Genomic DNA, 13997 nt, shown 5'->3' on the forward strand with positions numbered 1-13997 from the left:
GAAACACAATGCTTCTCAGGTTGCTTACCCTTCTGGGCAGTAGAAACCTGTCAACCTGCCAGTGAATACGTATTATTTTTTATTTTTATGTTTTTGCTGATTTCCTTTGGGGGGGCACATAATTAGGACAACCAAAGCAAGTAATTTAATTAACTGTTTCCATTAATGGTTTTATTCAAACAAACAGATAATGTGGAGGGAAACCAATTATCCCATATCAACCTAAATGCTACAACTTAATTTACTAAAATCTCTGCTTTCTGAATTGCTCAGGACAATGACAAAAACATTTGCCAACTGAACGGTGAATGTCAGCTCGAGATGGATATTTAACCTAACTGCATATTTGACTAGTCCAAGAATAACTCAGACTTAATCTGGTCTTAATGATACCATGTAATTTCACAAAATGAATAAAATGATGGAATTTCAAAGATAGGAGTTATGTGGACTTTCAATATGAGAGGAAAAATACAGGGAGAAAGCAAATCAACGCAAAATCTTTCTTATGAGTAAAGAACCTATTAAGAGAATCTACCCTTTCCTTTGGAAAATGTTTAACTTCCTTCTGCAATATTTTTTTCTGCTTAGATCACAAAAGAGACTTTTGGACAACGTCCTTGGCCACTGACTTCATTTTTGTTGTGTGAGTGAAAATGACACACAGCAGCTGCCTGTGTGGCCACAAAGCTGTTGGTAACGGCACACTCTGACCTCCGGGGAAAACTGGATGGGTAGAAGCCTGTGATCAATGATCCTAAGCCCTTTGAGAAGGGACACAGTCAGCCTTCACCGAGTGGATGCCGTCCTGCATGTCTCCCTGCTCCTGAAAGCCCCTGGAGGAACCAGGAAGGAGCCCAGAGGAAAGGGCCAAGGAAGAAGTTGCTTAAACCTGCCTGCGTCCAGGCTTGTGTGTGGGGTCAAGGATCTCTTATCAACACTGGATCCACAATTAGGCACAATGGCCTGCCTGGCATGACCTTGGTGCTCTGTGGATTCTCCAGGGACCTGGCAGTGGAGGGAGGCTGGTGGTTAGGATAAGGGGAGTTGGGCGGGGGAGATTTGGGGAGCACGATCTCAGAGGAAAAGCTTATGTATCTGTGCATGAAGGTTAAAACATAATCCTTACCAAAAAAAAAAAAAAAAAAAGAAAGAAAATGAATGTAATGCTTGAAATGTCCATTGAACAAATGAGAACAAAATTTGGGAGTTCCAACAAAAAGAACAAAATAAAATTGAGTTTTGCTTTATGATTTAGAGGAAATGATTTAAGATGTTTTCCTCTCTGCATACATGAAGTAAAAATGTCATTCCCTTCTCCAGTGGACCATGTTTTGTCAGAACTCTCTACCACGACCCGTCTGTCTTGGGTGGCCCTGCAAGGCATGGCTCATAGTTAGACAAGGCTGTGGTCCATGTGATCAGACTGGTTAGTTTTCTATGATTGTGGTTTTCATTCTGTCTGCCCTCTGATGCAGAAGGATGAGAGGCAAACAAAACGTGGTCCATTGGAGAAGGGAATGGCAAACCACGTCAGTATTCTTGTCTTTAGAACCCCATGAACACTATGAAAACGCAAAAAGATAGGACACTGAAAGACGAATTCCCCAGGTCAGCAGGTGCCCAGTAAGCTACTGGAGATCAGTGGAGAAATAACTCCAGGAAGGATGAAGAGATGGAGCCAAAGCAAAACAACACCCAATTGTGGATGTGACTGGTGATGGACGTAGTCTAATGCTGTAAAGAGCAATATTGCATAGGAACCTGTAATGTTAGGTCCATGAATCAAGGCAAATTGGAAGTGGTCAAACAGGAGATGGCAACAGTGAACATCAACATTTTAGGACTCAGTGAACTAAAATGGACTGGAATGGCTGAATTTAACTCAGAGGACCATTATATTTACTACTGTGGGCAGGAATCCCTTAGAAGAAATGGAGTAGTCATTATAGTCAACAAAACAGTCTGATATACAGTACTTGGATACAATCTCAAAAACAACAGAATGATCTCTGTTTGTTTCCAAGGAAAACTGTTCAATATTATGCTAATCCAAGTCTATGCCCCTACCAGTAATGCTGAAGAAGCTGAAGTTGAATGGTTCTATGAAGAGCTACAAGATCTTCTAGAACTAACACCCCAAAAAGATGTCCTTTTCCTCATAGGGGACTGGAATGTAAAAGTAGGAAGTCAAGAAACACCTGGAGTAACAGGCAAATTTGGCCTTGGTGTGCAGAATAAAGCAGGGCAAAGACTAATAGAGGTTTGCCAAGAGAACGCACTGGTCATAGCAAACACCCTCTTCCAAAACACAAGAGAAGAATCTACACATGGACATCACCAGATGGTCAATACTGAAATCAGATTGATTATATTCTTTGTAGCCAAAGATGGAGAAGCTCTATACAGTCAGCAAAAACAAGAATGGGAGCTGACTGTGGCTCAGATCATGAACTCCTTATAATACAGATTTAAATTGAAGAAAGTAGGGAAGACCACTAGACCATTCAGGTATGACCTAAATCAAATCCCTTATGATTATACAGTGGAAGCGAGAAATAAATTCAAGGGGTTAAATCTGATAGAGTGCCTGAAGAACTATGGAAGGAGGTTCGTGACATTGTACAGGAGGCAGTGATCAAGACCATCCCCAAGAAAGGCAAAACGGTTGTCTGAGGAGGCCTTAGAAATAGCTGTGAAAAGAAGAGAAGCAAAAGGCAAAGGAGAAAAGGCAATATATACCCACTTGAATGTAGAGTTCCAAAGAATAGCAAGGAGAGATAAGAAAGCCTTCCTCAGTGATCAATGCAAAGAAATAGAGGAAATCAATAGAATGGGAAAGACTAGAGATCTCTTCAAGAAAATTAGAGATACCAAGGGAACATTTCATGCAAAGATGGGCTCGATAAAGGACAGAAATGGTATGGACCTAACAGAAGCAGAAGATGATATTAAGAAGAGGTGGCAAGAATACACAGAAGAACTGTACTAAAAAGATCTTCATGACCAAGATAACCACGATGGTGTGATCACTCACCTAGAGCCAGACATCCTGGAATGTGAAGTCAAGTGGGCCTTAGGAAGCATCACTATGAACAAAGCTAGTGGAGGTGATGGAATTTCAGTTGAGCTATTTCAAATCCCAAAAGATGATGCTGTGAAAGTGCTGCACTCAATATGCCAGCAAATTTGGAAAACTCAGCAGTGGCCACAGGACTGGAAAAGGTCAGTTTTCATTCCAATCCCAAAGAAAGACAATGCCAAAGAATGCTCAAACTACCGCACAATTGCACTCATCTCACATGCTAACAAAGTAATGCTCAAAATGCTCCAAGCCAGGCTTCAACAGTACATGAACTGTGAACTTCCAGATGTTCAAATTGGATTTAGAAAAGGCAGAGGAAACAGAGATCAAATTGCTATCATCTGTTGGATCAAAGAAAAAGCAAGAGAGTTCCAGAAAAATATCTACTTCTGCTTTACTGACTATGCCAATGCCTTTGACTTTGTGGATCACAACAAACTGCAGAAAATTCTGAAGGAGATGGGAATACCAGACCACATGACCTGCCTCCAGAGAAATCTGTATGCAGATTGAGAAGCAACAGTTAGAACTGGACATGGAACAACAGACTGGTTCCAAATAAGGAAAGGAGTACGTCAAGGCTGTATTTTGTCACCCTGATTATTTAACTTATATGCAGAGTACACCATGAGAAATGCTGGGCTGGATGAAACACAAGCTGGAATCAAGATTGATGGGAGAAATATCAGTAACCTCGGATATGCAAATGATGTCACACTTATGGCAGAAAGCGAAGAACTAAAGAGCCACTTGATAAAAGTGAATGAGGAGTGAGGAAAAGTTGGCTTAAAACTCAACATTCAGAAAACTAAGATCATGGCATCCGGTCCCATCCCTTCATGGCAAATAGATGGGAAAACAATGGAAACAGTGAGAGACTTTATTTTGGGGGGCTCCAAAATCACTGCAGATGGTGACTGCAGCCATGAAATTAAAAGATGCTTGCTCCTTGGAAGAAAAGTTATGACCAACCTAGATGGCATATTAAAAAGCAGAGACATTACTTTGCCACAAAGGTCTGTCTAGTCAAAGCTATGGTTTTTCCAGTAGTCATGTATGGATGTGAGAGCTGGACTATGAAGAAAGCTGAGTGCTGAAGAATTGATGCTTTTGAACTGTGGTGTTGGAGAAGACTCTTGAGAGTCCCTAGGACTGCAAGGAGATCCAACCAGTCCATCCTAAAGGAAATAAGTCCTGAATATTCATTGGAAGGACTGATGCTGAAACTGAAACTCCAATATTTTGGCCACCTGATGCAAAGAACTGACTCACTGGAAAACATCCTGATGCTGGGAAAGACAGACTGAAGGCAGTAAGAGAATGAGGATGAGACGGTTGGATGGCATCACTGACTCAATGGATATGAGTTTGAGTAAACTCTGGGAGTTGGTGATGGACAGGGAAGCCTGGTGTGCTTCTTGGGGGTCGCAAAGTCCATGGGGTTGCAAATAGTCAGACACAACTGAGTGATGGAACAGAACTGAAAAATGCCATACATTTATCCTTTGAGCACGTGCAAGGTGTAAATACCAAGATGGCACCTGTAAAAGGCAAACTGGAAACCCTTCACACACGAGAGGTAGCAAAGCACAAGACAGAATCAGAATCATCCCTCAAGACTGGAAAAAACAAGCATTGTGGGAATTCAATAGCAAATGAGAGGTGCCTTCCCTGGTGGTCAAGTGGCTAAGAATCCGCCTGCCAATGTAGGAGACACAGGTTCAGTCCCTACTCTGGGAGGATTCCACATGCCACGGAGAAACTAAAGCTGTGGGCCACAAATACTGAATCCCATGCACCCTAGATAGAGCAGGTGCTCTGCAACAAGAAGCCACCACAGTGAGAAGCCCATGTACCGCAACAAAGAGTAACCCCCATTCGCTGCAACTAGAGAAAGACCATGCAGCAACAAAGACCCAGCGCAGCCAAAAATAAAATAGAAAGAAATAAATAAAAAGACCTGGATAGTTTTTAAAAAGCAGGTGAGATCACTTCCGGGTGGGGAGGGTGAGGAGGGTGCTATGCTTTGGGCACATACTGGAGGTTAGGAAAGCTTTATTGACACAGTCAGGGCAGGTTTCCTCATGCTCGGCAGGTATCTTCTTGGGCCTTCATTCTTCATGGCGAATAGTCGAAGCATGAAGCTTTGTGAAATGCTTTCTACTGGGTCCAATTCAACACGCAAATACTATGAACCAGGGGCAATGGCTTCAGCTATGCAATGTTTAATGATATGTTAATAATTATGCCTGGTAAGCCCCAAAGTAACAATGTGACTTAGAAGTTATATGATTTGTTGAGAATCAGAAAATGTGGTTTGGAAGACACAGCCCATAAAAACAGCTCCATTACAATGAGCAATCAGAGGGGGGAAAATAGGTTTCCTTATGGGTAAGACTGCCAAGTTTGAGAAAAAGTCTCCATAAATGGTGATTAAACCTGGCTGTGTGTCAAAATTACCTGGAGAGTCTTAAAAATACACATTCCTTGGGTGCACTGGATTGTTACCACAGGAACAGGGTCTCAGGAAGTTGTCTTTTTGTAACTACCACCTAGTCACCCTTACCCAGAAAAGTAGCTTTGATTTTAGAATTGTAGAGTTTGGAATTTTCACAAACTGTTGCTTATACAAAAAGTTGTTGTTGTTTTAGTCACTAAGTGATGTCTGACTCTTTTGCTACCCCATGAACTGTAGCTCACCGGGCTCCTCTGTCCATGGGATTTCCCAGGCAAGAGTACTGGAGTGGGTTGCCATTTCCTTCTCCAGGGGATCTTCCCGACCCAGGAAGCTTCTTGCCCACTTTGTTCCCACTGAGGTTTCTGGAGGAGCAGAACGCCTGGGTTCTCTCTAGAGCCTCCAGGATGCCTGGGGACAGAGGTGGCAGATCAGGACAGCCTCCTGACATGGTTTTCTCTTCTTGCCTCTCTTCCCTCTGCCTTTGTCTAGACCCGCCCACTTTGTTAAAGGGCTGCTGCTGCTGCTGCTGCTAAGTCGCTTCAGTCGTGTCTGACTCTGTGCGACCCTGTAAACGGCAGCCCACCAGGCTCCCCCGTCCCTGGGATTCTCCAGGCAAGAACACTGGAGTGGGTTGCTATTTCCTTCTCCAATGCATGAAAGTGAAAACTGAAAGTGAAGTCGCTCCCTCGTGTCCGACTCCTAGTGACCCCATGGACTGCAGCCCACCAGGCTCCCCCATCCTTGGGATTCTCCAGGCAAGAGTACTGGAGTAGGGTGCCATCACCTTCTCCATCGTTAAAGGGCAATGGTGTAAATATTAAGAAAAGAGAATATAGACTTCCCTGGTGGTCCAGTGGCTAAGACTCCACACTCCCAGTGCAGGGGGCTGGGTTCCACCCTTGGTCAGGGAACTAGATCCTGCCCACCACAACTAAGGCTGGGCGCAGCCAAATAAGTATTTTTAAAAACCAAAAGAAGGAGACCAAACAAAAGAAACCAGGTTAGGAGGGGACCCCCCCTCACACACACACATTTCCTGTAAGTGATCCTCCTGCCTCAGTGCTTTCCTGCCTTCTCTGCCCAGGGTCTCCCCCTGACCGTGGCAGCTTGAAGGACAGGATGGAAGCATAGCCCAAGAGTGACCAGATGGACAAGAACTGGTGGGTAAATACTTGCTTTCTTGAGCACAGAGGGACAGCTTCCAGCTGTGACCCCGCAGGTCCTGGCAGCACTGAGCCTCAGTGTCTACAATGACCCAAAGGCACCTGATCTAGGGGATTTGCTGGCTTTCCTGCCTGTCCCATCTCACCTGCTTACTCAGGTAGTTCTCAGAGATCACCTCCAAATAAACTGCTGCTGCTGCTGCTAAGTCACTTCAGTCGTGTCCGACTCTGTGCGATCCCATAGACAGCAGCCCACCAGGCTTCCCCATCCCTGGGATTCTCCAGGCAAGAACACTGGAGTGGGTTGCCATTTCCTTCTCCAATGCATGAAAGTGAAAAGTGAAAGTGAAGTTGCTCAGTCGTGTCCAACTCTGTGCGACCCCATGGACTGCCGCCTACCAGGCTCCTCCGTCCATGGGATTTTCCAGGCAAGAGTACTGGAGTGGGGTGCCATTGCCTTCTCCCCAAATAAACTACTGGCACCAAATTCTTTGTTTTCAGCGCTTGCAAGAATGCAAACCAAGATAGGGGCCAATGTCATCATTTGAAAACGAGCTGATTGGAGGGGCTGGAGGCTGAGCAGGTGACTGTCACTGGTCCACATGTGTGGTTTATATTTCATGCCATCATGGAGAAAGTGCTTCCTATTTAACATCTTTTACCCCAGGGGCTCAGAGAACCCACAAAACACGGCAGTTAGCTGATCCCCAAAAAGGCCTGACATTGCTCAGAGAGGCTGCTTTCCTTTTGTTCTGGGAGCCTCTAAAGTGAGCCACTGGAGATGAGAAAAGATCTCCTGAAGAGAGCAGGAAGGAATGCTGTCAGTAAACGAAGATACTTTCATTTAACCTTAGTCACAGGCCACCTCAGAGATACTGTGGATTTGGTTCCAGACCCACAATAAAGCCAATATCCCAATAAAGTGAGTCACCTGTTTTTTTGGTTTTTTTTTTTTTTTTTTGGTTTCCCAGTGCACACAAAAGTTATGTTTGCAAAACACTATAGTCTATTCAGTGCACAATAACATGATGTCTACAAAAACAACATACTAACTAAAAAATACGTTTTTCCTATAAAATGGTAACCATCATCTGACAATGCAGGGCTTCCACAAACCTTCAATTTGTAAAAAAAAAATGCAGTATCTGCAAAATGCAGGAAAACCCAGGGATGCCTGTGCGCTTCAATACTAGGATCAGGTTAGGAAAGCTGATGGTGACGAGGACGGCTCTGGATCAGTCTTTTCTGGATGCGGGATGCCAGCTCCTTCTGCCTGGGGAGGCACTGTCCCTGCCCCTCACCTTCCATCTCCCCAGGCCATCAGAGGGGCCTCTGTACCAGCCCTCCTCCCCCCACCACCACACCCCCACCACAGGCCCCATCGTGATGCCAACGCAACAAGATGTGATATGTGACCTGCCCCAGGGATCTCTTGCCTGCTCCACAGCAGGTGCCACGGCCCGGCTGCCACCTCACATTTCCGGGGTACCCAGAGGGTGATCGGAGCCAGCACAGGGCCCTCAATCCCTGGGGCAGAGGCCAGCAGCACACAACAGGACAGCCAGCAACCTGTTCACTGGGGTTCAGCTCCGAGATCAGCACGTAAGCACTACTTAATGAATCACCTAATTAGTGACAGGCCACACTGAAGGCCTCAGCTGTCCTCAGACAAAGGTGGAGATAAGAAGCCTCATTAAGTTGTGAGCGCTTGGCTGCAGCCGCCAGATCCACAGTTACGCTGGGCGCGGCATGGTCCTGTGCCACCTGATAGCGCGTGTTCCGGTCACCTGGCACAACCGCAGCTTCACAAACATGCCCTGTAGTTCCAGGCTGTTCTTAGTTACCTTGACATGCCCATGGGGATGTGGGATCAAGGCTCGATGAAAACCAGAAATTTCACCCTGGGGTGAGATGACACGGTGGGAATTTTGACACCTCTTCCTGGGGGCAGGAGTGGAAGACGAGGCAGTGGGGGGCCTGGCGCCCACTGGAGCTCCCCGAGAACCAAAGGGCATCTTCCTCCAACCACCCAGAGTTGTGGGGACACCACCCGGGGCTGCTTTCAGTCACTGTCATCTCAGGGTTCATTCATGCGTTTCTCTAGGGCCATTAGAGGCTCCTCGAGAGATTCTTTACATCAGAATTGAATTAGGAAAGATTTTAAAGTAATGGATTAAAAGGAGCTGCTCCATAATTGGGAGTAAATAATATAATACACAAGGCATAGAGACACATGAGCTGAAACAGAATCAAACAGTAACTGCTTCAGCTCAGTGGCTTGATGACAAAGACAGAAGGAAGAAGCTGTTGTGTACAATTCTGGAAGATAAAATGTCTATCTAGGATACTGACGGTGGTGGGGCCTGAGGCTCTGCGTTTCTAATAAGCTCCCAGGTGATGCTTATCTCGCTGGAATACAGTCCAAACTTTCGAGTAAAAAGAACATAAGACATAAAACGAGTTCATGGACCCGGTTCTTATCCCACCCCCTGTTTTTGGTAGAGCATGTCCATAATTCTTTTTTAAAACTGATTTTGGAGTACCGTTGTGGAAAGCCCAACATTGTGAAAGCATTGCATTTGGAGAGTTCTGCAGGAACAAGGAGCTGGTAAAAATATGACTGGCTATGAGGAAAGAGGTCCCTTGCTTTTTGGAAAGAGCTTTCTGACTTTCTTGCAAAGCTCTCCTTTAGGACACGGCATCTCCCTGACAGGTGATGGAAGCTCCCCTCTGGACCTGGCTCTTGATCTGAGAATGGGGACTTAGACTAAACTCTGACAGAGTTGGTGGAGCTCCTGGTGTGACAGCAGCTCAGGGCTGGCAGGACTGGGGGTCCCCTGCCATGTCCCTCCCTTAGCAGGGGAACTGATGGCTGAGGCCAAGAGCTTTCTGCCAAAAACAAGTGTTTGGGGTTTTAAGCAGAAGGATCAGGAAGGATAAGACCAAACAACTACGCTGTCTAAGACAACACCTTTCTGTCCCAACGGGCCAGGCAGCCAAACAAACACCACCTATCAATCATGAAAACTACAATTTTAATATAGCTCATGTCCATCACCTGAATGTCTTGGGCACGATGAAAAACACAGAAAAGAGTCTTAAAAGTTCCCTTTTCCCTCCACTTTACTGCCCTCTATTCCACAGATGAGTGGGGGTTTTCTACTCTATGCCCCCCACCTCAAGAAAGCTCCCTGGCATGCTTGCTGTCCTCCCCCTGCCCAGCCCCTGGTCCCCACCATGGGGGCACACGTCCCGGCAAGGTGGGTGATGGGGAAGGAGGCCAGGATGTGCCCTCCAGGTGGGGCCTGGGGGTCTGAACACGTTCCCTCCTCTGCCCCTTGCAGAGTTGCTTGGGCACAGTGCCCTCAGAAGACAGATGCACAAGACCTGGGTGTGGGGGATGGGGGGCCAGTTAGCTGAGCCTCCCCTCCACCCTGAGTCACCCTCCCCTTTCCCCTTTGTATCAGCCAGCCAGGGCTGGCTCAGGAGGGTTGACAGAGACCATAGAAAGTCTAAGGCCACTCAACTCAGCACCAGAGGATTCACCAGAACCAGGAGGACATGGACACACACGGCGGGTGGTGTGTGTCTCTAGAAATGCCTGCCAGTCATGTCACCGGGCACTGGAAGGCCCAGGAGGCCTTGCCCTCATGAGGACAAGAAGTCACCGAGCAATCCACTAGCCTGATGACCAGACAGGAAGGGTGTCCTCTGAGCAGGCGTGCCTGTGGGTGGGTAGCAGCTGAGGACCAGACAATGTTGTACTAAAATCCAAAACCCCAAACATCCCCTCAACACTCCCTCCCCACGTGGAGCTCACACCCAGGTATCTGTGTTAGTTGGTGAAAGTAAAAGTTGCTCAGCTGTGTCTGACTCTTTGTGATCTTCTTTGCGATTCTCCAGGCCAGAATACTGGAGTGGGTAGCCTTTCCCTTCTCCAGGGGATCTTCCCAACCCAGGGATAGAACCCAGGTTTCCCACATTGCAGGTGGATTCTTTACCAGCTGAACCACCAGAGAAGCCCAAGAATACTGAAGTGGGTAGCCTATCCCTTCTCCAGTGGAGCTTCCCGACCCAGGAATCAAACTGGGGTCTCCTAGTTGCAGGCAAGCTATGAGGGAAGCCCCCTGATGCGTTAGTTGGTGACTGTGGACAAATCACATCAACATCCTAGTAGCGTCATGGCACTTGGGGAAAGAAGAACATGACAAGGCCAAGAACTTCTGCAAGGGCTGCTTTTGGTATCTGAAGAGGAGATCCAAGGTGCTTTGCAGTTTTTCTGCATGTAAACAATGAAAGAACAAAGAGTTGTGTTTGCTTTGTCACCAGATGACAGGGTGACCAGATTTTCTGGAAAAAGAGGTTGTTGTACTGGGCTTCAGATGGATTTTCTGGAAACTACGGGGCCCCACCTGGGTTTAATAACACAGAGCAGGAGCACAGGAGGGCGACTCCTAAATCTTGCCTCCAAAATGTGGATTTAATCCTCACTGGAGGTCAGTGCTTGGTGAAAACTGTGTTTCTTCCATTTCATTCCAACTCGAATCATTTATAAAATCCATTTCAAATGGCAGTTAAACTGTTAAGTAAAATCTACAGCAGGTTACTATGGTGATTGCTGATTTGAAATAATTAGAGAACATAATGAGAGAACTATTTCCTCTCTTTGGGATTAGATATCCGTAAACTGATACTGGTCTATTTTTAGTGGACGTAATCTGTGCAACGATGATAGAGAACCATGAGTGCTTTAAAATGCTTTAAAAAGGTCTGTCTGATTGAGGAATTTAATCAACCAAGTACTTATATCAAAATTTATACCTGTCTTTATTAAATCTAAGTTGATTCCATAAAAAGAAAATTATATGTGTATATATCAATGTAATCATTTTAAACAAGACATAATGACTGGATATATAGCTAAATTAAAATTTAAGATCTGTTTATGATAACTTCTTCTCTACTATAATTTCACAACTCCACCCAGATCATTCATCATTCAAAAATGGCTGCACACAACTGCTGTTCAGAATCTTAGGTGAGGAGTCCTGTCAGAACAGGGAAGGCCTCAGACTACAGAATGGCACAGGCAGCGAAAAGGAAGTTTCCTGAGTGCATCTCATGATTCCTTTCTTGCAATGCAAGAAGACTGCAGTAAGCTGACCACAGTATTTAAAGCCTGTGAACTTTGTTCTAATTTCAATAAAGACAGGAGACCTATGGGACTTCCCTGGCTGTCCAGCGGCTAAGACTCCATGCTCCCAATGCAGGGGGCCCGGGTTCAATCCCTGCTCAGAGAACTAGATCCTGCATGCTGCATCTTACACTTGGCATGAGTGTTGCAACGAAGATGGAAGATTCTGCGTGCCGCGACCAAGACTCAGCACTACCAAATATATATATATGTGTGTGTGTGTGTGTGTGTATATAATTTTTTTTTTTAAATTAGGACTTTGCTGGTGGTACAGTGGATCTGAATCTGCCTGCCAACGCAGATGACATGGGGTCAATCCCTGGTCCAGGAAGATTCCACGTGCCTCAGAGCAACTAAACCCGCACGCCACAACCACTGAACTGGCACCAGAGCCTGTGCTCTTCAGAAGAGAAGCCCGCACACCACAGCAAAAAGTAGCCCCCGCTCGCCACAACTAGAGAAAGCCCATGCCCAGCAAGGGTGACCCAGCGCAACCAAAAATTAATCAATTAAAAAAATTAAAGACAGGTGACTTAAATCTGGTTAACTAAGGGTGTGTTCTGAATAACTGAGCAAACTGGCTCAGAAGTGAAAAAATCTTCCATTAAATGTGAGGTCAGATGAGTAAACTAATCACCTGGGGTTAGCTCATCCCCCTGTCCACCAGGAACAAATACCTTCTAGGGTCCTTTCCTCTGCCCCTTTCCTTGTTTAGCCCTCACCACTCAGCTAGTGGGGATACCTTTCCCCCTTTGCCCGCTCCCCTCTTAGCACCTACAGTTTTGAATGGTAGCCAAAGTTTTCTCATGTGATCCTGAGCAAAAGATTTGGGGAAAGAAATATTCTCTAACTTAGGAGTCTGCATTTCCTCCAAACCAGGGTCTTTGAAAACACGTGGAGACTTTTTATAAAAGTAACCTGGATCTGAGAGAAGTCAGGCACACACTGGCAGTTCCGTGCCGGTGGTGGAGATACCAGGCCACAAACACAAGTTCTTGGACAATAACCCGGGGCTCTTCCTATTAAAGAGGGACTTTAACAGGAAGTCCCTGTTAAAGGAAGAAATTTGCTGAGCAAATAGAAAGCTAGTGGGGGGAGCTGAGAAGCCTCAGGAATCACCTATCAGAACAATGGGCAGAAATTACGCATTGCTTCAAGGATAATAGAAAACAGCTCAAACAGATGCATGAACCTCAACTGTCCTGGGATAATGTACTCTGTCCCCTAGCACCCAAAATGCAGGGGTCGAAAAAAAACGTCCTGGCCTGCCTGCCACCTCTGAAGCATGTTCTTGATGCATAAAGTCAAAACTGGTCCATCCCCACACCTGCTTGATCACATAGAACATCCGTTAAAACACAAGTTCCCAGGGCCCTCCATGGGAACTTTCTCCTTCCGTATGTCTACAAGGTCTGGGAATCTATATCTCCAACAAATGCTCTAGGTGATTCTTAGAATTCAGCCAAAAAGCGAGCACTAGTACAGAACCGGGCTGAAAAACACCTTGAAAGGGTCAGAGTGACACATACTAGGCACTGTGGGCCACATGGTCCCTGTCACGGCTACTCAAAGCTGCACTGTAGTAACAAAATGGAGACAAAGCATAAATAGATGAGCATTACTGTGTTCCTGTAAAGCTTTATTTTCAAAAGCAGGTGGACCTGCTTTGACCTGAGAGGCTAGAGTTTGCCAACCTCTGATCTAGAATATTCCTCTGATTCATGTTTTTATTAATCTACATAGGCAAGGTATGTGAGGTGTCGAAAAAAAATCAGGTCTATCTTTTCAAGGGACCCTCTCAGGTGTGGGAAGAGAAAGGCCCCTTTAAAAACAAACTGATAAATAAAGTAAAACCACTTACCAAAATACCAGCGTTTCTAGGAAGGAAATTCCAACGTTGGATGCGCCAACAACAACAATCTTGGCATTGACAGTTATTTTAGGTTCCAACGATAGTTTTCTGTTTGTATGGTTCAAGGCATAACTCAACTGGAAAAAAGCACAAAGAGAAAAATGGACTTGAGGAAAACATAGATGAGTCTGCATCCCTAAATTGGCAATTAGTTAACCAGAATATTACCAGCACATCAAACTGAA

The 13997-nt window shown here is 45.6% G+C and overlaps 1 protein-coding gene across 2 annotated transcripts in view; it reads right to left on the reverse strand.

Annotated features, from left to right (window-relative positions):
- Positions 1-13997, reverse strand: part of CFAP61 (cilia and flagella associated protein 61) — a 250399-nt gene that overhangs the window by 88700 nt on the left and 147702 nt on the right. For both annotated transcript variants that reach the window (XM_025264163.3, XM_044927988.2), the window contains exon 18: positions 13762-13889. In XM_025264163.3, coding sequence (XP_025119948.2) covers positions 13762-13889 — 128 coding nt within the window. The remainder of the gene's footprint in view (positions 1-13761; positions 13890-13997) is intronic.

This window comes from Bubalus bubalis, chromosome 14, assembly GCF_019923935.1.
Source record: "Bubalus bubalis isolate 160015118507 breed Murrah chromosome 14, NDDB_SH_1, whole genome shotgun sequence".
Classification (NCBI taxonomy): Eukaryota; Metazoa; Chordata; class Mammalia; order Artiodactyla; family Bovidae; genus Bubalus; species Bubalus bubalis.